At 44.0% G+C, this 20,318-nt stretch overlaps 1 protein-coding gene across 1 annotated transcript in view; it reads left to right on the top strand.

Moving 5' to 3' along the window:
• Positions 1-20,318, top strand: part of USP6NL (USP6 N-terminal like) — a 171,303-nt gene that overhangs the window by 113,858 nt on the left and 37,127 nt on the right. The window contains exons 6-7 of the mRNA XM_054988917.1: positions 4,123-4,203; positions 14,950-15,057. Coding sequence (XP_054844892.1) covers positions 4,123-4,203; positions 14,950-15,057 — 189 coding nt within the window. The remainder of the gene's footprint in view (positions 1-4,122; positions 4,204-14,949; positions 15,058-20,318) is intronic.

The following is a 20,318-nucleotide window of genomic DNA, read 5'->3' as shown; positions in this document are numbered from 1 at the left end:
GAGATACAGATATCATTTGGTGGGCTGGGCCAGGGTCCATTGGTGACTGCTCTAGGACCTGTAAAGTTGGATAGAGTCTCCCTTTTATAGAAAGGCAATCCAGCACTTGTGTGGCATTTGCTCCACAATACTTCCGTCATGCCCGTGTTTACTTCCTAGTATACCTTAGAGGCACAGAGCTGATCTGGGCATTTAGTAGCCCCTGGTTTGTTTTCTTCGTTTATTCTCCTTGAGTGATGGATGAAAAGGAACCACGGGGCAATGATGGCCTGAGAGCTGTAGCTTGGCTGATCCTGGTATACATTCTTGGATGAATCCTTCAGATTTCTCTCTCCCTTCCCACTAAACATTCTTATGGATGGAGCCACGGTGAAGTAAAATTGGACTGGTCACAGCCACGTAGACTGGCACTACTTTCCAGTGGCAAATTCAGCAAAGGTGCAATGTTGTTTTGTTGCTGTTGTGCTTCAAAGGACTACACCTGCATGAGTTGACATCAAAGAAGCAGCGCTTCCAAGGTGGTCCCATTAAGCGCAGTGTTTCATCTGTTGTAGTGGTCTATGAACGTGATCTGGATGGAAGGCTTTGCTATTTTCGAATTTACTATGAGACTTTTTTAATACAGGGACATCCCTGTATCCCTTTAATTCATATTGTTCAGGTGCAAGCCTAGCTGACTCCCCCCCTCCCCCAATCATATTTTACTATTAAGTTTTTGGTGATATCCTGACCTCTGGTGGTTTACCGATTAAATATGCATCACTCTAAATCTGCAATCTATAGAGTCCATTGTACAGTCTATTTGAAAATAGCCATTTCTTTAGGAGAAGAGCAAATTGCCTAGACGGCAGGACGAGAAAGTTAGAGATAAGCGGGGCTTTTTTTCAGCTGGAACACGGTGGAACGGCGTTCCGGAACCTCTTGAAAATGGCCACATGGCTGGTGGCCCCGCCCCCTGATCTCCAGACAGAGGGGAGTTTAGATTGCTCTCCGCGCTGTGGCGCGGATTAGGGTCGCCAGCCTCCATACGAGTCCTGGAATTACAACTGATCTCCAGAATACAGTTCCCCTGGAGAAAAATTGCTGCTTTGGTGGGTGGTCTCTATGGCATTCTATGCCACTGAGGCCCCTCTTCTCCCCGAACCCTGCCCTCCCCAGGCTACATCTCCAGATTTCCAGGAATTTCTCAACCTGAAGTCGGCAACCATAGGTTGGATCCAACTAGCTTTTCCATTCAGTTTTGCCTAATTCTTTTCCTTACTGCAACCTCCATTCTTCATAGCTTTTAACTATGTGCAGGGCCCGTGGTCCCCAGCAGAGCCTTTTCGGGTAGTTGAAAGGGGAATCCTCCTCCATTTTTCATCAGCAGGAAAGCTGGTTGGATCCAACCCATTTTTTTTCTGTACAAAGAAAAAGGCTTTGGGTTGGCACCCAGAAATGCAACTCTGTACATAACTTAACAGTAAACCACAGAACTACAACCACAGTTACTGAAGGCAGTTTTAAATAAATGCATAGTTCAGAAGATTTGGAAACGAGTCAGCAGAATTCTAAAATATTGCAAACCCTGAACACAAAGCATTGCATACAGTGTGCCTCCCAAAATATTTCTCTTTTTTCCTGCCATGAGAACAGCACGGTACAAGCTTGATTACAATGATTGTCTCAAAGTGAATTGTTGGCTTCCAAGCTGTAGAAGGCTGCCATTATGTACCTTCTTTTGCAAAGCATCTGTCCTTTTAGGAACGTCTGCCACAGTCAGAGACCCGTCCACTTATCACCTATAGGCAAAACATTCAAACTGGCTATCGTTGGCGAAGAATTCAGTAAATAAATCAGACTGACTGCCCTATCTCACCGCACAAAGGAGGGTAACTGTCCGCTGCTCGTGGAGCTGACAGAGAAAATACGTATGAGAAAATAAGTATATCTTTCTGAGAGCCTCCAATTCTAATCCCGAAAAAGAAACCTGTAACCTAGCCTTCAGATGCTTGAGAAAGTTGCCTTGGAGACTAGCAATCATGTCAGTGCCCACAAATGAACCAATAAAGGAATGAATTCTCACTGTTAAATGTGCTTCCCGCATAATCTCATGTGGCCACGAAACATTTGCTATCTTCCAGTTTCTCTGGAAGGATTGATATCGGCAGAGCCGATGCTTAACCTAACCCAAACCTACTCTGAAATGGTAGTGCTTTGGATACGCCTAATATGCACACATGCAAAAGTGGTTTTTTAGCCATGTGACCCTTTTTGTTACTTAAGCTTCATGAAGTGATGCGAACTCTCCATAGCTGCTTATTGACAAAAGACAAGATTACAGTGCGCGCGGTGCTTCTCCTCTATTACAGAGATGTGAAGTGCTTTGAATGGCAGTAATGCTGTCTGGCAACAACCTGTTGTCACTGGCTGTCTCTTACATAGCGAGCCAATGCTGTGATTAGGCCGTCCAGCGGCGTTTAACTAAATTGCACCTCTCCCGTGGGTGTGGCAAAAGAGCAGAGTGCAAAATCTTCATTTCCCCCGTCACTGCCAGACTCAGGGGGTTGTACTGTCAGAGTTATCCCAAACCTTCTGTACGGGTGACTTGATTTGCATTAAAATGTATTTCTGTAATGGGTGGTTCAGGGGAGGAACCGCTTTTCCCCCACATGCTGTCGTGATACTTTGAAGTCCACCCACATTTCTTCATGTCTGTTAGTTTCAAACAGTGGTGTGTTCTGTATGACTGCTTGACTATCGAGGATCTTCTCTAGAGGGAATGTACCGCTAGATGCAACAACTGCATTGGCATTATTCAGATGTAACACCAAATCATGAACCACTTTGATCATGGTCCCCAACTCCAGTTTGCAGGACAAGCTCAAATTGCATTTTCCAGATCAGTTAAAAACGGGGGGTGGGGGTTATGTTTTACTGGCAGGCCAGGGAGGGAGGGAGGAAATTATAGTGTGCAGTGGGAAGAAGGAAGGAGCAAGTGAGTGTAGCTCACTCACGCAGTGCTGCACCTTGGTTCAATGTGCTGTCTAAACCAAGCCAAAATGAACTATTCGACCCACTGTGATTAAGAGAGCCAGTTTGGTATAGTGGTTAAGAGCGCAGGACTCTAATCTGGAGAACCGGGTTTGATTCCCCACTCCTCCACTTGAAGCCAGCTGGGTGACCTTGGGTCAGTCACAGCTTCTAGGAGCTCTCTCAGCCCCACCCACCTCATGAGTGTTTTGTTGTGGGCATAATAATGGCATACTGTGTAAACCGCTCTGAGTGGGTGTTAAGTCATCCTGAAGGGTGGTATATAAATCGAATGTTGTTATTATTATAAGTCTGGAAAGTGTGCGTGTTCACTCCGGACGTGGGTCTTGCCTCATCACAACACTCAAGCTGAGCAAGCTAGGATAAAAATGTCAGAAAATATTGGACAGTGGGAGTTCTGAACCAGTCTTGGATGGCGGTGGGGGGTTCCAAGTGGCAGCCAGGAATGTATATGCTTCTCTTTGCAGCTTTTTAGCTATAGCTACTGACAGAAAAAGTCTGCTAATTGAAATAGCTGAGCTACGTTTATCCTGTGATGTCTTTGCAATGTTAAAAATATCTTTACGCTCTATAGATGTATAGAATAGTAAGAAGGATAGTAATACTTTGGTATTCAGGTTTACTTATAGTTGTGGGACTCTATCAATCAGTCGTTCTCTTTCTCTTTTTTCTTCGTCTCTTTCTGTCTCAGTTGTTGGAAGGCAGAGAGCACTTAAAATTGGGATTCGGTTCAAGGTTTAACAGTAGATCTTACAGGCCTAACGTTTTAGAAACACTAGTTTCTAAATATCACTTATTCGTTGACAAACATGCTAATATTTGTATTAACCAGACCAGAATTGTGAACAGCCATCATATTAAAACACAGAAAAATCAGTGTGTTCCTTATACACAGCTTTAAAATATTTCCACTGGAATTAAGATACAGCACGCTCCTAAGAAGAGTCACTCCAGTCTAAGCCCATTGATTTTAACGGTCTTAGACTGGAGTAACTCTTCTTAGGATAACAGTTATGAAGTTAAATGACCTGTGTGTTACTATTGTGTCTTCTCTTGGGACGACTAATGGATGCTTGCTTTTTATTTCAGCAAAAGCATCTTGAAATCGAAAGAACTGCAAAATGGCTGAAGATGTTGAAAAGCTGGGAGAAGTACAAGAATACCGAAAAGGTAAACGTTCAGAGTTTCCACAGTCAGTTACACTTACTAAACGCAACATGGGTGATTTAAACATCACATGCCTGGCTTTCTTTGTATTGTTGGCTATGCCGTTCATTTAAACAATGCATTTGCAAAGATCCCGGCATTTGTTTTGTCTCCTGGAGTCATGTTAGGTTGGCAGTTCTGCTTCAGAGGTATAACCAGGGCTTTTTTTTCAGCAGGAACGCGGTAGAACGGAGTTCTGGCACCTCTTAAAAATGGTCACATGGCCGGTGGCCCTGCCCCCTGATCTCGAGACAGAGGGGAGTTTAGATTGCCCTCCGCGCTGCCGAGCACTGCGGAGGGCAATCTAAACCCCCCTCTGTCTCGAGATCAGGGAGCAGGGCCACCGGCCATGTGACCATTTTCGCCGAGGGCAATTGAAACTTTAAAAAATCTCTCCCCTTGTTCCAGCTGACCCAAAGTGACATCATTGTGCGGTCTTGAGTTCCACCACCTCTTTTCCCAGGGAAAAAGCCCTTGGTATAACTGCTTATAGGAAATACTGATTTATAACTGTGCGGTGGGAATGGAATCTGTGTACCTATGTAGAAAAACCTGTAAAGCTTCATTTACAGGATTCTTGAGTGGGGGGGAACCATGCAGGATTGAGTCTAGTGGAATTCCCCGTGCTCTACAAATCTCAGCACAGGGAGAGGAGAATTTACATGGCTGTTCCTTCTCACCACCCAACCTTACTGAAAACATCAAGCATCTTATGTCTCTGGTTCTTTTGTCCCTCCATGGTGTAATATTCCAGAAGGAGGGGTGGATTTCTTTTGTTACTCTCTTTAAATCATTATTTCTCAAACTGTGGGGCAGCACCCAGAAGTGGCTCACAACTTTCTTGTAGGTGGCTTGCAAGGCTGAGAGGACAAGTGGAATGAGCTGGGAGAGGAGGCTTAAGGGCAAATTTGGGTTTGCCTCTGTGTAACATGCAAAATGGCTGTGAAATACACCTTGTTGCTCAGTAATGCACATGTATTCTCTCTCTCTTTCTCTGTATAAAAATAGAAAGTTACTTGCTCATTATTAACTGATGTGAGCTTCTGCATTTTATATTGGGAAGTAGCATGGGGCTGGTTGGCAAGTGGGATCCAAAAGGACTATACATTTAGAACAGGGTCCCACTTGCAAAAGTTCAGAACCACTGGTGAAAAGCAATGGAGCTCTCCCTGTTATGTCCCAACTTCCTCATGTTTCTTTCAGAAATTTAATACCATTGAGTGGGCACTGTACTTAAAGAGAGAAATCTTTCTTGCATCTGCTTCCCCAAACTACTTTTCCCCCAGCTGGAGTCCAAAAACCACTATTACGTTTGTCTGACAGATGAATGGTCGGGGAACAAGGCATCTTAAGGGGAGAACTGGAAGGCATAAGATGGTTTAAGCTGCCCTTTCCCCTGCTTACACTCCATGGAAACACAACAACCAATACAAGGGCTCTTCTGGAGCTAATAAGAATGCTATCACAGAAAGACTCCCCCCACCGGAGGAAAAACACAGCTTGTATAAATTTTATAAATAAATATTTTTTCTTTGCCTTTTCTTTTTTCTTAAAGTGCACTAATTGGATCTATGGACATTGTGCCAAAAAGGAAGTGTTTCTTCTTTATGTGAATCATTGTGCTTATTTAGTTACTCAGAAGTAGAGATGGGCATGAGCCAGAAAAAAAATAAACCGTGCGGTTCGTGGTTCGTCGCATTTCATGAACCATGAACTTTCACGAACCTGCCCCAGTTCGCAAACTGGTTCATTTGGTTCGTGAAAATGTCACATCCAGGTCAGCAAATCTTCACTTTCGGGCCAGCAGAAGGCTACTTCCAAGTCAGCAGAAGGTCTGCAGGAAGTCCACCCTGTTGCCTAGGAAACGGATTGATCTGCGCCAGGCTGTCTACAGTGTTGAACCAAAAAAACGAACCAAACGAACCAGCCTAACGTTCGTGGCAGTTCGTCAGAAATGGGCTCTGACAAACTGCCGGTTCATGCACCACGAACCAGCACAGTTCGTGCCGAACTTTGGTTCGTATTTCGGTTCATGCCCATATCTACTCAGAAGTGTATGTTTATATTGAATGTATTGATAGTACGGGTTTTGTATAATGTATAGATATTTATTATATTTATTGGTATTTATATAATACACTTGCAGCACTTTAAGAAAAAAGAAAAGGAAAAAGAAATATTACACATAGTTGTGTGTGTATATAACAGAATAGCTGCTGAAAGTGATTTTTAAAGCGTTGATGTGCATATAGGGTGGAAGAGGTTGGTTGAATTATTTTTGCTCCTTGTACGGAGCAGTGACAGGCCCTCAACATCGCACCTGCTCCCCGCTCTTTAAACCCTCCGAAAGGCTCTGTTTGTAAACTGCCTCAAACAGCTGGGTGTACATATTTAATAATTTCTCTCCTTCCTATTGCTGACCTCACTTTGCCTTCAATGAATATCTCCCGTCCCCAGCATACCCTCATGTGTGTATGGTTCAGTGGGCTGTATTAGCCACGAGCATCTTGGAACGGCAGTCAAGAGCAGCGCCATGCTTCCTGTTTCTGACAGCCCGTTCCATAAAATAGGTGCTATGATGGAAAAGGCATGGACAAACAGGTGCCTCAGGACACCGAATTACAGGATTTTCTGCATAAGGTTTCACAGAGCCCAGCCTGCTCCATCAAATCCACGGAGAGGGCTCTAGTCCATGAAATCTTATAGTGGAATAAAATCTGTTTAGTCTTTAAGATGCAAGAAGACTCCTGTTTGTTTTTGCCGTCTCAGGTGGCTAACCAACATGAACTGGCTTGCAGGTTTTCCAAAGGTCAGTACAAAACTTTGGGCCTGTGAAAAAATCTGGGACTCTTCAGGCAGATGTAACATCAGCATTTCCCTTTTGTATTATGCTATTTCAAATTATTTCCCCATCACTAAGGCAACTGTTGCATGAAGCGGTACGTGTGTTACGTTTTTGTGTGACAGAGCGCCTCTGGGATGAAGCACCTTTTGCCAATTTGTGATATGACCTTTCTTGTCTGGAGCTTCCTATTAGAGAATATGTTTGACTATTTCTTCATTTCTTTCTCTTTCTCTCCCCCACTTCCCCCCAATCCTGTTCTATTGTCAGCCTTTTTTTGAGACTTGGAAAGGAAATATCGACAAAGGCTTTGAAGGTGGTTAAAACTCTTCTATAAAATAGGAGAGAGAGGCTTCCAATGAAATGTTACCAGAATTTACATATTATGTCTTTGGAAACGATTGTTTCCTTTAAACGGAATGTACAGCCTTTTAAAAATGAAATGTGAGAACATGTGAGAATAGAGTGGCAAGCAGGAGTCACAAGATAGAACGTGAGGTTTGTTTAAATGATTTGGACAAATTGGTTGGATGTGTCTAACTCATTATCTCCTTTAATTTAGACAATATAAGGTACATACTAGTAGTCTGCAAGAATTCACAGAGTGAATCTGTATTTATTTAGGATATTTTAAACCTCTTTCTAACAAAAGACTCAAGGCAAATTTGTTTTATTTATATCATTTATACCCTGCCTTTCTTCCAGGGCCATAGCGAGGCTTGCTGGCCCTGGGGGCAGCTCCAGGGCTGTTGCCACCCCCATGACCACTAGTGGACCGGGGGCGTATCCAATCCACTAGTGGTAGCGCACCCAGACTGCATGATGACATCACTGTGTGATGTCATCACTCAGGGAACGCTGCCCCCGGGAGCACACCCACAATTCCATGCGCTCCCTGGCCAGCAGCTGTGTGCCGGCCACCCCATCGGCATGTTAGGCAGCCGGAGTGGTGCGTGGGCGGCCTCCCAGCCCTCCCACTCAGTTGCCCCTCGTGCCACCCTGGCTGCGCCAACAGCTGCACCTGGCCCGGCCAGAGTTACCTTTACAGATTATGGATTAATTGGGAAAAAACAAGTAGACTAGAGTGTTCTGAGATCTATATCTATATCTATATCTATATCTATATCTATATCTATATATATTTTATGAGAGGGAAAATAAATTCATCCTTCTGTTAAAAAAAAAAGTATTGTATACCTGGTGACTACCCCAAGCATTCCACACCCTGTTTCTCCTTTGTATCGCGGTCCTGTCTATACACCATAATATTACTCCTGGAAGGAATGACCTATATTGACTCTTATCAATTCAGTCTTGTTTGAGCAACGAGGTAATAACCCAGACTCGTCATCAGAAAACTTGCATGCCAAAAGGAAGCATGATAAAAAATCTTCAAGTGGCGTGAATAAAGGTGCCTTAAGGCTCAAGTAAATCCCATAAGCCAAGAAGTGGCTAGCAAGCAGACTTTTAGGACTGCCAGAAATGAAGGGACATTTCAGGGATTCTTGCACTCAGGGTTGTGTGCGTGTGTGTATGTGTGTGTGGCTGCAGTCGGGTTCTGCAAGAAGAACTCCGTAATGTTGCAAGAGCCAGCAAAGGTCTTCCTTAAAAAATTATGTTTGTGTGTGGCCCAAAGAGTTTATTTGTGACCCTTTATTTCTGACCTTGGGCCTTCTAGGAAGGTTTCAGTCACTACGATACCGCCTGATTTGTTACAAGGAACCAACAGAAGCCAGGGCTTGTGTGTGGCAGTGGAAGTTGTCCTGAAGAGGTCTAGACCGTTGCTTTGGGAGGTGTGAATGTAGACACAGAAGTAAAGGGAGTGTGTGCGAGTGCAGTTCAGAAAAATGAGCAAAACAATGAAATGAGAGGGCTGTTGTTTCCGTTTGGTTTCCTTTCCTTAAGCTGATAGGCTTACAAAATCAAAGATGAAAACCTATTCATCATAAAACAGTCAAAACAACATCAAAAAAAGAGAAAAAAACAATATCACAGCCCAGCAGACAAACCAATATCAATTCCCTCCTTCCCCGGATCAGTCCAGACAGGCCTTGAGAAATAAGAACCTTTTATAATCTTTCTGGAAAGTTCTTGCATTAGGCTCTGCAAAGCAAAAGTTTTCCAGTCCATAGTGTTCACACACAGAACACTTGGTTTCACAAAAAGAAATACAGTTTTCACCGTACCTGGAATGACACTTTTTTTCACTGTAGCTTCAAGAGCAGCTACAGTGAGAGAGAAACTTCTGTGAATTAGGGAGTGCCGAGGAGGAAATTCTGTAGCAGCTTAACCCTTCCAGCTCTCCAAGCTGATCTGCTACGGGTAGGCTGGAAAAGGAGCAGAGATGGAGTGAGAGTTTACAAATGCAGAGGGCTGAACGGCAGCTCTGTTGACTTGGCCAGGCTCCAAGAAGCCACGTGTCTCTGCTCCCAGAGGAAGCCCAGGGAACCTTTAGACTCCTCTCCCATGCTTTAATTCCCCACCCACCCCCAATGGCAAGAGCCCCGTGGCACAGAGTGGTAAGCTGCAGTACTGCAGCCCAAACTCTGTTCACGACCTGTTCAATCCTGACTGAAGCCAGGTTCAGGTAGCCGACTCAAGGTTGACTCAGCCTTCCATCCTTCCGAGGTCGGTAAAATGAGGACCCAGGTTCCTGAGGGTAAAGTGTAGATGACTGGGGAAGGCAATGGCAAACCACCCCGTAACAAAAGTAAGCTAAGAAAATGTCGTGATGTGACGTCCCCCCATGGGTCAGTGCTTGCCCTTGGTGCTTGCTTTTTACCCCCAACGGTAGTCTTGTGTAGTCCATAACTGGCAGTCTCCAGTGCAGGTCTCAACGCTTCCATGAAAGCACTGTGTGGTCTTGGATAAGCCACGCTGACACGCGCAAAATCGGCTTATGATTTACTGAGAGGATTTCCGACCCCCCTGTCCCCTTCCCCTCTATTTGCCATGAGCTTTGCGCGTGGCAAATAGATCCCTCCCCTCAATAAAATATAACTATATCTTGTATTTCTTTTTGCATGAGATGGCAACATCTCCGCTTCTCCCTCTACTCTCCGGCAGCTCTTTTTGCTTTAATTTTGTACTTTCACCTCTCAACTGCGTCCTCACAGAGTTGCGAGGAAAGGCATATGAAACCATCAATCACTGCAGGTGTTTCGGCTATCCTTGTCCTGGCGTGGTCATAACTTTTCAGGACGCGTTGAAGAAGAACGCTGTTTATTGCATTCACATTCAAATATCTCCAGCCCTGGGCTTCTACCTTGTGCTGTCTGACTGTCTGAATGATTGACTAGCTATTCGAGTGAGAAGAAAGGGATCGGGGAGGAAGCGGAAGAAGCTGCCAAGCCAAGGTAGCTAAGATTTACTTTAGAATGTATTGAGGGCATCAGTGTCAAATTGCCCCTTGCTTTTGTCCACTGTTTCCAAAGGGAAGGGGGGGGGAAGGAAAACTGCTTTGATATTCAGAAGGGCGATAGCAACAGCTTGCTTTCCCTTGTACTCTGTAAGCCTCATGTACAAAGGAGCCTGTAAATGAGGCTCCTCAGGTGAAGGAGGCTTTTCAGTCACTGAGGTGTCTGTGGTGGCCAGCAGCTGCTAGAGAGATACTTGCAGACGTGTCTCTTCTGACACCCTCTCAGTGGCTTTCAACATTTGCCCATTCTACTCCCACCGACAGAACTTGGCGCCTTCTTGGTCTTAGGCCTTGTACTTCTGAGGTGGCGTTTTGAGACCAAAAAGAAATGCCAGAAGGAGAGTAGGCAGGAAGACTCTCTTAGGATGGGAATGGACTTCTTCTGCACAGGCAGTAGTAATTGTCCTGAGGGGCTCTTTTTGTTTTGGAAGCTGCATTTCCTTTACCAAACGTGTATTTAAGTATTAGACTACAATTGAGGGACCTACGAGAACTCATGGAGGAGGAGAAATCTTCGTGGCTGGTCTTCCCTCCCTCTTGTAGCCCCTTCAGCATTCCCTTCTTCCTTCTTCCCTTCTCATCTCTTTGCAGTTTCTTCCCTCTCCCTGCTTCCTTCCAGCCTTCATTTCCCATTCCCACTTTTGTTTCATTTTTCTTTCTTTCCTCCACTCTTTCTTTGCTTCTCTCCCCCATCTTTCCTCCCTTTCCCCCTCCCTAAAACTTGCCTCTGCTGCAGCCATTTTGGATTGGCTAGGCAATCCAAAATAATCGCCGAGATCTTGTGAGTTAATCTTGCAAGGTCTCTGCATTTTAAAACTTTTGTGTTTTTATTTTTGCTTTCTTTTTAAAAAGGAGTAATTTTTTTTGTACAAATGGTCACCCACATTTGTAGAAACATCTCTCTCTTTAACTGACTCAATTGTGCAGATATTTTGATTCCCACGGTAGTGCCAGGTTCGGAATTAGATAGATAGTTAATTATGAATTTGAGCATGTGATGTATTATAATGAAACGGGATTAAGATAGTGAAAAAAGCATTCAGTTGCATCCTCAGGGATTCTAGAAGCTCCTTTCAATTAAAATATGGATCTTAAAGTTGTTATTAACAAGATGTCAATAATAATTTCTTCTTACCATAAAGCAGGCCACTCAAGAGAATTTGCAGGCCTTGGTTAGAGCTAGTCATGCAACATTATAAATACACCAGACTGGTTTATTCCCAGTGCTGCTACATAATCTCACCTGTTTTAATCTCTTTTTCCTGAACAAAGTAAATGAATTAGTAGCATTGCTGTAGGGTGGCATCTCACCTAAAACCCCCAGTTCACACACGATCTTTATGATTGCTCTTATCCTTTTTCATCCCATCAATGGCTGCTGTCAGTTGAATGGTGCATTGCCTAGCTGTGCGGTCTTTATAAGTATATGGCACTTCTTTGTATAGAATCAGACAATTGATCCATGAAGTTTAGTATTGTTGTCCCTGATTGGCATTTGGTCTCAGAGATAGAGAAGTCCTGCTCTTTCCTCCCAGGATGGTGGGACTTCTGACAGTCCAAGGGCACAGAGTGACAAAATAGATGCAGACACATTTGTTATGTTCACTGAAAGTAGGCACGTGCCTACAGCTTGTGTGAAATAGCCAATAATGTTATTGTTGACTACTAAACAGAGGCCTACTTCTTGGGTTGGCAAGAATACCAACTATGTTTCATTCAGATTTTTGAATCAGTTTTGATACTGTTTCTCCTTGTAAAGGTGAACCAGGGCTTTTTTCCAGCCGGAACGCGGTGGAACGGAGTTCCGGCACCTCTTGAAAATGGTCACATGGCCGGTGGCCCCGCCCCCTGATCTCCAGACAGAGGGGAGTTGAGATTGCCCTCTGCGGCCATGTAACCATTTTCGCCGAGGGCAATTTAAACTTTAAAAAACTACTCCCTTGTTCCAGCTGACCCAAAGTGACATCATTGTGTGGTCCTGAGTTCCACCACCTCTTTTCCCAGAAAAAAAGCCCTGAGGTGAATAGTGTGGGTCTTAGAGACGATATCATTCCAATGTTATTCCATCCAATTTGCTTTCAGGCCAAATTCAGGCTGTGGGTATTATTGACCCATAAAGCCTTATACACCTTAAAGCCAGCATATTTTAAGGACTGCCTTCTCCCATATGAACCTGTGTGTGCCTGCACAGAAGAACACTTGATGATTACAGGTGGGTGCAACCCTGTTATCTTTGGAGGTCCTGGTTGGATGCTTCTGCCATCTGAGGTGAGATGGATAGGAACCCAAGAAAGCACCAAAACTGTGGCACCAAAACTTTGGCACTCTCTCCTCAAGATTTGCCTTTTTCTCTCCATCGTCTTCTCCCAGTGGGTGAAGACTTTTTTGTTTGATTTGTCTTCCCTGTCTCACTCCCATTAGCCTTCTTCTGTTTGTCTTTTTTATGTGTTCATATTATGTTTTATTTAATTGTTTTAAATATTTTAAATGCTTTTTAATGTTGGAAACGTCCGTCGCCTTGGGGACCCTGAATTGGGTGGAAACGCAGCATAGAAATGTTTTAAACAAATAATAAAAACTATCGCTGTTGTAGATAGTTGCACTTAAAATGCTTCTCTTCCTCCCTATAAAGACTTCATGCATTCAGTTCATGCTTTCACTTGTAAAACTAAGCCAGTGACATAAACAATTTTTCTCCCTTCAAAGAAGTTATCTCTCTACTATTTTGGCAGCTTATAAGATTTTCTCTGCCTCTGAAATCGGAGACAAACAATGGGGATCCTAATCCAGTTTGATGTTTTATTTTTAGCCAGGATCTTGTAACATCTGTCTGTAAATGAAGAGGTCTTCCTGTTTGGGAGAACAATCAGATCTGAGTGTCAGTAGCTTGTAGGAAAGTCTGGAAAACCGTACAAGATTCTGTAGACGCTACTTTTCTACTGCTGTCTCAGCACTGTTCAGTTTTTTCACTATTATTCGCTATGAATAATTCACCCTCAATATATTCCTTTCTGTCATTTGTGGAGTCATTATGGTGTAGCAGCTGACCTAGGTTCAAATCTCCATTCCTCCATGCAGCTTGCTGGATAATTTTGGGCCAGTCATTTTCTCTCGGCTTAACCTACCTTACAGGGTTGTTGGGGGGGATATAATGGAGGGGGGGCATTTAAACTGCCTGGAGTTGTTTGGAGGAAGGTTAGAGTGACAATACAGTTGTCTCTGATTCTTCTTAACTTTGTCCATTAAGAGGTTTGACTTTTTTCTCTCGTCAAATAAAACAAAAATTCAGTGACAGACTAACAGCTTTTATTTTGAGATATAAATATATCTGTATAGGTGGAAATGCAACAACTATTTTTCTAAGCGTATAGGTGCAGCTGTTACCGGCTGAAGCTTTCCACTAAATGGTCAACGTGTATAATATGTAATTGAGAAAATGTAGACGGGCTAAATCCTGATGTGCTTTGAGGAAAGTTCTAACCCTTATCCTGTTGACCCTTCTCTGAAACTAATGTGTTGTATGTAAAAGCAAGTAGATTATACAGGTTTTTTTTAATGAATCTGTCAGTTGTGTAAGTGATCAGACCTTTTTCAAAAACACGAGAGATATCTAATTGTCTTGAGTGAAGCCACATAAAGAAGTAACCACTAGAGATGGGCACAAACCGAAATACAAACCAAAATTAAGCATGAACCAGGCTGGTTTGTGGGTCGCAAACCACGGTTAGTCAGATCCCATTTCTGACGAACCACCACAGACTTTAGGATGGTTCGTTTTTTTGTTCGTCACTGCAGACAGCCTGGTGCCAATCCGTTTCCTAGGCAACAGGGGATGGACCTCCTGCAGACCTTCTGCTGACCCGGAAGTGACCTTCTGCTGATCCAGAAGTGATGATTTTCTGACCTGGATGTGACATTTTCACGAACCAAGTGGACCAGTTCACGTACCAAGGGCACGTTCGTGAAAGTTCGTGGTTCATGGTTCATGAAATCTGATGAACCACGAACCACATGGTTCGGTTTTTTTACGGTTCATGCCCATCTCTAGTAACCATACCAGACTTCCAGAAAACAGGCAAAACTCTAGCTGGAGATTGGGCTGACTATTCATCCTGTGCAGGCATTACTTTTTACAATTTTTTTCCCCATGACTTGCTCCTTAAAACATTTGCTATAATCTCTCACTTTTTAACCAATGATTTTGTTGCAGTTGTCTAGCCCCACCCTCCATGCATAACATCCCTAATAAATGATCTCACATCTAGGCAGAAAATCTCTCTGAAATCTTCAGTACCATTATCTTTGCCTAGACAGCTAATACAGTTCCTTTTCTTTCCAAGTTACAGCTCCTGGTCTGTAGAAATGGCAGTGGTGGTCAGGTCGTGTCTTTCCTGGGTTGCTTTTGCTAATGTTAATTTATTTTCTTCTTCCTTTGTTTCTTTGTTTCCAGTTTCATAGGAGAATTTATAAAGGAATCCCGCTGCAGCTGAGAGGCGAAACATGGTCTTTGTTGCTTGATGTCCCTAAAATGAAAGAAGAAATGAAGGACTATTATAATGTGAGTTTCCAAGATAGGAAACGAGCTGTGGGCTCAAATACCAGAAAATCAGACTACAAAGAGCTTAAATTTTCTGCCATATACCAAAAAGAGTAAAAATTATATTGATTTTTTAAAAAAATAGCTTAAAAGGAATTCATATCTTTTATGAATGTTTTCCCAATTTTTGTTATGCTTCATGCTGTAATTTCTTTCCCTCCTCAAAAGAATACATTACTATATTGAGGAGGTTTGGATAGAGATGATTCTTTCAGTTCTGTACGTGTGTGGGTGTGGAAAGGGGGGTTGTTTCTCTTTTGGACAGTGACCCATTTTTACCATTCTTCTGCTCCCACAAGTCTCCAGTGCAGATTTATAGAACTGGTTGAGCCTCTGTTTCTGGGCACAATTCGAATGGCTAATTCTCATCTTTAAGTCCCCTACGTGACTTTGGGCCAGAGTACTTGACTGCCTCTTCCCATGCAGAGGGGATAAAAATGGAGGAGAGAACAATGTACGCGTCTTTGGGTCTCCACTGTGGAGAAAGGCAGGGTATAAATGAAGTACTAAATAAAGATCTTCCTCACAGTCAGGGCCTGCTCCAGCGTCTCTGGCACTTGAGGCCTCTTAAGGGCTGCACGCACCGGAATGCATGATGATGTCACTGCGTGTGACATCATGCAGGGCAGGGTGCGCCTTTCCAGCCCTCCCATTCCCAATTTTTGTTATGCTTCATGCTGTAATTTCTTTCCCTCCTCAAAAGAATACATTACTATATTGAGGAGGTTTGGATAGAGATGATTCTTTCAGTTCTGTACGTGTGTGGGTGTGGAAAGGGGGGTTGTTTCTCTTTTGGACAGTGACCCATTTTTACCATTCTTCTGCTCCCACAAGTCTCCAGTGCAGATTTATAGAACTGGTTGAGCCTCTGTTTCTGGGCACAATTCGAATGGCTAATTCTCATCTTTAAGTCCCCTACGTGACTTTGGGCCAGAGTACTTGACTGCCTCTTCCCATGCAGAGGGGATAAAAATGGAGGAGAGAACAATGTACGCGTCTTTGGGTCTCCACTGTGGAGAAAGGCAGGGTATAAATGAAGTACTAAATAAAGATCTTCCTCACAGTCAGGGCCTGCTCCAGCGTCTCTGGCACTTGAGGCCTCTTAAGGGCTGCACGCACCGGAATGCATGATGATGTCACTGCGTGTGACATCATGCAGGGCAGGGTGCGCCTTTCCAGCCCTCCCATTCAGTTGCTCTGTGGGCCAGGCGCAGCCACCCGCCCTGGCCGCCGGCTGCACCTGGCCCGCAGAGCAACTGAACGGGAGGCTGCCCACTCAGCTGCCCCATGCTGCCACCGCCAGCACACACTCCTGGCTGGCGGTGGTGGTGGCAGCTCAATGGCATGTGCCCCTGCCCCCTGGCCAGCACCCCCTCTGGCGCTTTAGCTCCCTGAGACGACTGCCTCACCGGCCTCATTGGCCGAGCCGGCCCTGCTCACAGTCTTTCCTCTCTGTGACCCTGCCTTCGGACATGAGGCAGACGATGAAAGGGATCCTATCCCCCCAGTGGGGATGAGATCCCCTGCTCCCTGTCTCCACCCCCCCCTCTTACCTGGCTGGGAAGGGGGCAAGGGAGTGGGAAAATGGCCTGGAAGCCCCACAGTGTGCTCCTGCACACTCCGGAGCACTTCCTTGCCACTCAGTGAATGACGTCCTGGCTCGATGCAGAAGCAAGGGCTCATGTGGGGCCAATTTGATAAAAATTTCCCCCTCATACAACCCCCCACTTCAACATCATGCTGGGAATGATATCTGGAGGTAAGTCCTCCTGGTACACCCCTCCAACCCCTCCGTCCTCCAGTTTCAAGCCCAGGGGACCTGGTAACTGTAGGTGATGACCAGAGATGGGGCTTTTTTGGTTAATGGAACCTTGCCTGTAGAATGCCCTTCCCCTTGAGGCTTGCTCATCTCTTGCCCTACTATCTTTTAGATGCTAGGCCAAAACATTTATTTTTATCCCAGGCTTTTAATTAAGGGGTTTAAAACTAGTTTTAAAGTCTTTTAAACTTGTTTTAAAGTCTGCGTTGCCTAGGAAATGTTTTTGAACACACACAAAGCTCCCTTCTGCCCATGGGAGATGATCTCCTCATGCCTCACTCTCTCCCAGATCTTAAGGGGGGGGGGGGCGAACTTCTTCTGAGGCTGTGTCACAAGCCCCAGCAGCCTAGGTGAAGTATCTCAAGGCCTGTCCCTACTGACTTGGTTTGGAGGGCCGGGATGCACAAGGCCAGCCAGAATTACTTTAGGATTCTCCTCTCCAGAGTACATTATTTTCTCTCTCCTCCCCGCCAAAGAGTCTGTTTTCCAAGGGAGAGGTTCAAGGAATTCTGTTTCTGACGAAGGCAAGAAAAAGGAAGGCCCTCCTCCCAGGAAAATCCATTCCCCTGCCTTCCTGGCTCAGGAGTTGGGGCCTCAATAAGGTTACCATGTTCCCACTTCAGTGGGAGACCTTCTGCCCCCTTTAGGCCCTTCCCGCTGCTGCTCAGTTGGGTGGGAGGAGAGCAGTCGCCGGCATCCCGATGCACTGATGTCACCTCAGAAATGATGTTCTTGTGTCGCCAGTGATGTTATTGCATCGCCAGTGACTAGCATCTAGTCAAAATTCTGGTTAAAAAATAGTTTTTGCCGGAAGCTGGCACATCACTGGCAAGGTCATTACATCCCTTCTGTTCATCCCAGAATTGACAAAGGGGCGAGAGGCACTCCGGGGGAACTCAGGCAACAAAACTACAAAGGATTCCCCCCAAAATATCACTATACAACACAAAGATAATCAAAAACAGTGAACCATTTACTCATGAATAGTAACAGAAGTCAACAACATCCAAAGAGTATAATCACTATCAAATATCAATCAGTCAGTCATACACATCGTAGTAAGTAGCACCAGATACCAGAGTCAAGTAAACCTCTGAACTGCTCAAACAGTCAGCTTAAGAGGTGTCTCAATGATAGCAATACCACAGTAGAATGCCAAAGGTAGAATGGCGGCCAGCTATTGACTCCAATCAGGATAAGGTGAAATAATAAGAGGTTCAGATGTCGGTCTGTTAAATGTCATTAATGTTAAATGACATTTTGCCGATGAAATGAGACCAGACCAGATTCTCTTTAGTGTATGGTAAGAGTTTATTTATTCTATGGTTGCCCCTGAGAAAGCTTTCGTGGCGAAAAATTCTTTTGCTAGCTGTGTGTCTGGCTAAGAAACTTGCTAGCGACCTTCAGGACCTAACAGGATTTATTTGACTCTGGTCAAATAAATGAATAGGGAAGGGTTTCCAGTCCTGAAAAATACCAAACTAACAAAATACTCTACATCTTACAATAGCCCTGCAGATAAGATTAGCATATCAACCACCAACCCATATGCAAAAGAACCTCCTCAGGATACAGTGAAGCCTCCCTCCATTAGCATTCCACACTCTGGGAAACTCTTACAGGATGACTCAGCCCAAACCCACCTTCCTGAGTAGATATAAATTACCTGCTAACAACTCCACACATTGACACTGAGAGATCTCTTTCTTTCAGTGCTACACCTCTGAAGATGCCAGTCACAGCTGCTGGCGAAACATCAGGAACTACAATGCTAAGACCATGGCCATACAGCCCGGAAAATCTACAACAACTAACATTCTCCAGTTGTGAAAGCCTTTGACAATATAATAGAAGCTTACTGGCATTTACACTAATACTTGGTGATCATCTGGAGTTATTTAAAATGTAGGCTGGCATGTTTTAATTATATTTACTTATTTGAGTTTATCTCACTCATCTTCCAAAGAACTCAGGCAGTGTACGTGATTCTTTCAATGCATTTTCTCTTTACAACAACCCCGTGAGGTAGGTTAGGCTGAGCTATAGTGACTGGCCAAGATCACCCAGTGATCCTCAAATTTTGAATTATATTTTTAAATGTTTTTTTTTTCATTTAAAGATGATTCGATCCTCCCATGTTGCCCAAATTGTTTTTAATCAGGTTTTTTTTAATGAATTGGCAGTTTGCCTTTTAGTTACTCCTATCAGTAAGTAGGATCTTCTTGAGTCCACCAGTTTTTCTGGAAATGTCTCAGCTCCTCAATGTCACCACCTGTAGCCTGGATAATAGTGTCCCTGGAAGCTATAGGATAATCTCTCTGTAGAAAACTCTTTCCAGTATAAAGCCAATTTTGATCTACATGCAATAGGCTTGGTGAGACCCACGCTTCAGTTTCCAGCATCCTATGTACGCCTTTTCGATAATGAAGCCTATCAGGCAGAATCGAGCCAACAAAGTCTAGAGTTCACAAGCCTTACATATCAAACACAATATATTTATCTTATTTTTATTCATTTACTTCATTTATACCCTGCCTTCCTCCCCAACAAGGCCCAGAGCAACTTATCTAATTCTGCTCTCCATTTTATCCTCACAACAGCTTCCTGCAAGACAGGTTAGGCTGAGTGTGTAATTGGCGCAAAGTAACCCAGGAAGCTTCCATGGCAGGGTAAGATTTCAAAGCCGGTTCTGCTGGACCCTGCTCTGCCACTCAAACCACTACACCACTGTGATAAAGGATATAAATACAGAACCGTACTTAGGATATTATCCAGCCGAAGTATCTTCTTAAACGTTCCATTGATTCAGGGCCGTATTAACCCATGGCCAGGCCCCTAAGCTTTCACGTATTTCAGCCCCCCACCCCCCGGCACTTCAATCTTTCACCCCACTACAGCTAACAGCCTGAGCCTGGTACAGTAGGTACTAGACCGTAGAAGAATTCTATTCACAATTTTAAAAATATTTTCATTGCACGAGTAGAACTCTTCAGGAAAGCACATTTTGGGGGTATGATTGTTCAATACTGTAATACTTTGAAGTGAATATATATTTTTTATTATTTATTTAAAAACATATAATTGGTGGATAATTGTTTTAATATAAGAGACAATTTGTTTCACTTCAATAAGGAAGCAGTTAAATATCTTATTAATAGAGGTTATATAAGAGAATCAATTCTAATTTTTGTGTGGGGGGGGTGCCTCAGCAAAAAAATTGACGGGCACCTAGTCCCTGCCGGGCCCCTAGGCTGCAGCCTAGTCAGCCTTATGAATAATACGGCCCTGCATTGATTTCAGTGGGACAAAGGTAACTCTTCCACTGACCACAATGGGATTTATGTGCTTGTAAGTTCTAACTTTATCCGGATCATAGCCATACTATTTAGTTACCGACCATTGC

This window comes from Eublepharis macularius, chromosome 9 (genome assembly GCF_028583425.1).
Source record: "Eublepharis macularius isolate TG4126 chromosome 9, MPM_Emac_v1.0, whole genome shotgun sequence".
Lineage (NCBI taxonomy): Eukaryota > Metazoa > Chordata > Lepidosauria > Squamata > Eublepharidae > Eublepharis > Eublepharis macularius.
The sequence above is the reverse complement of the archived record's forward strand: the minus strand, read 5'-3'. Positions and strand labels throughout refer to the sequence as shown.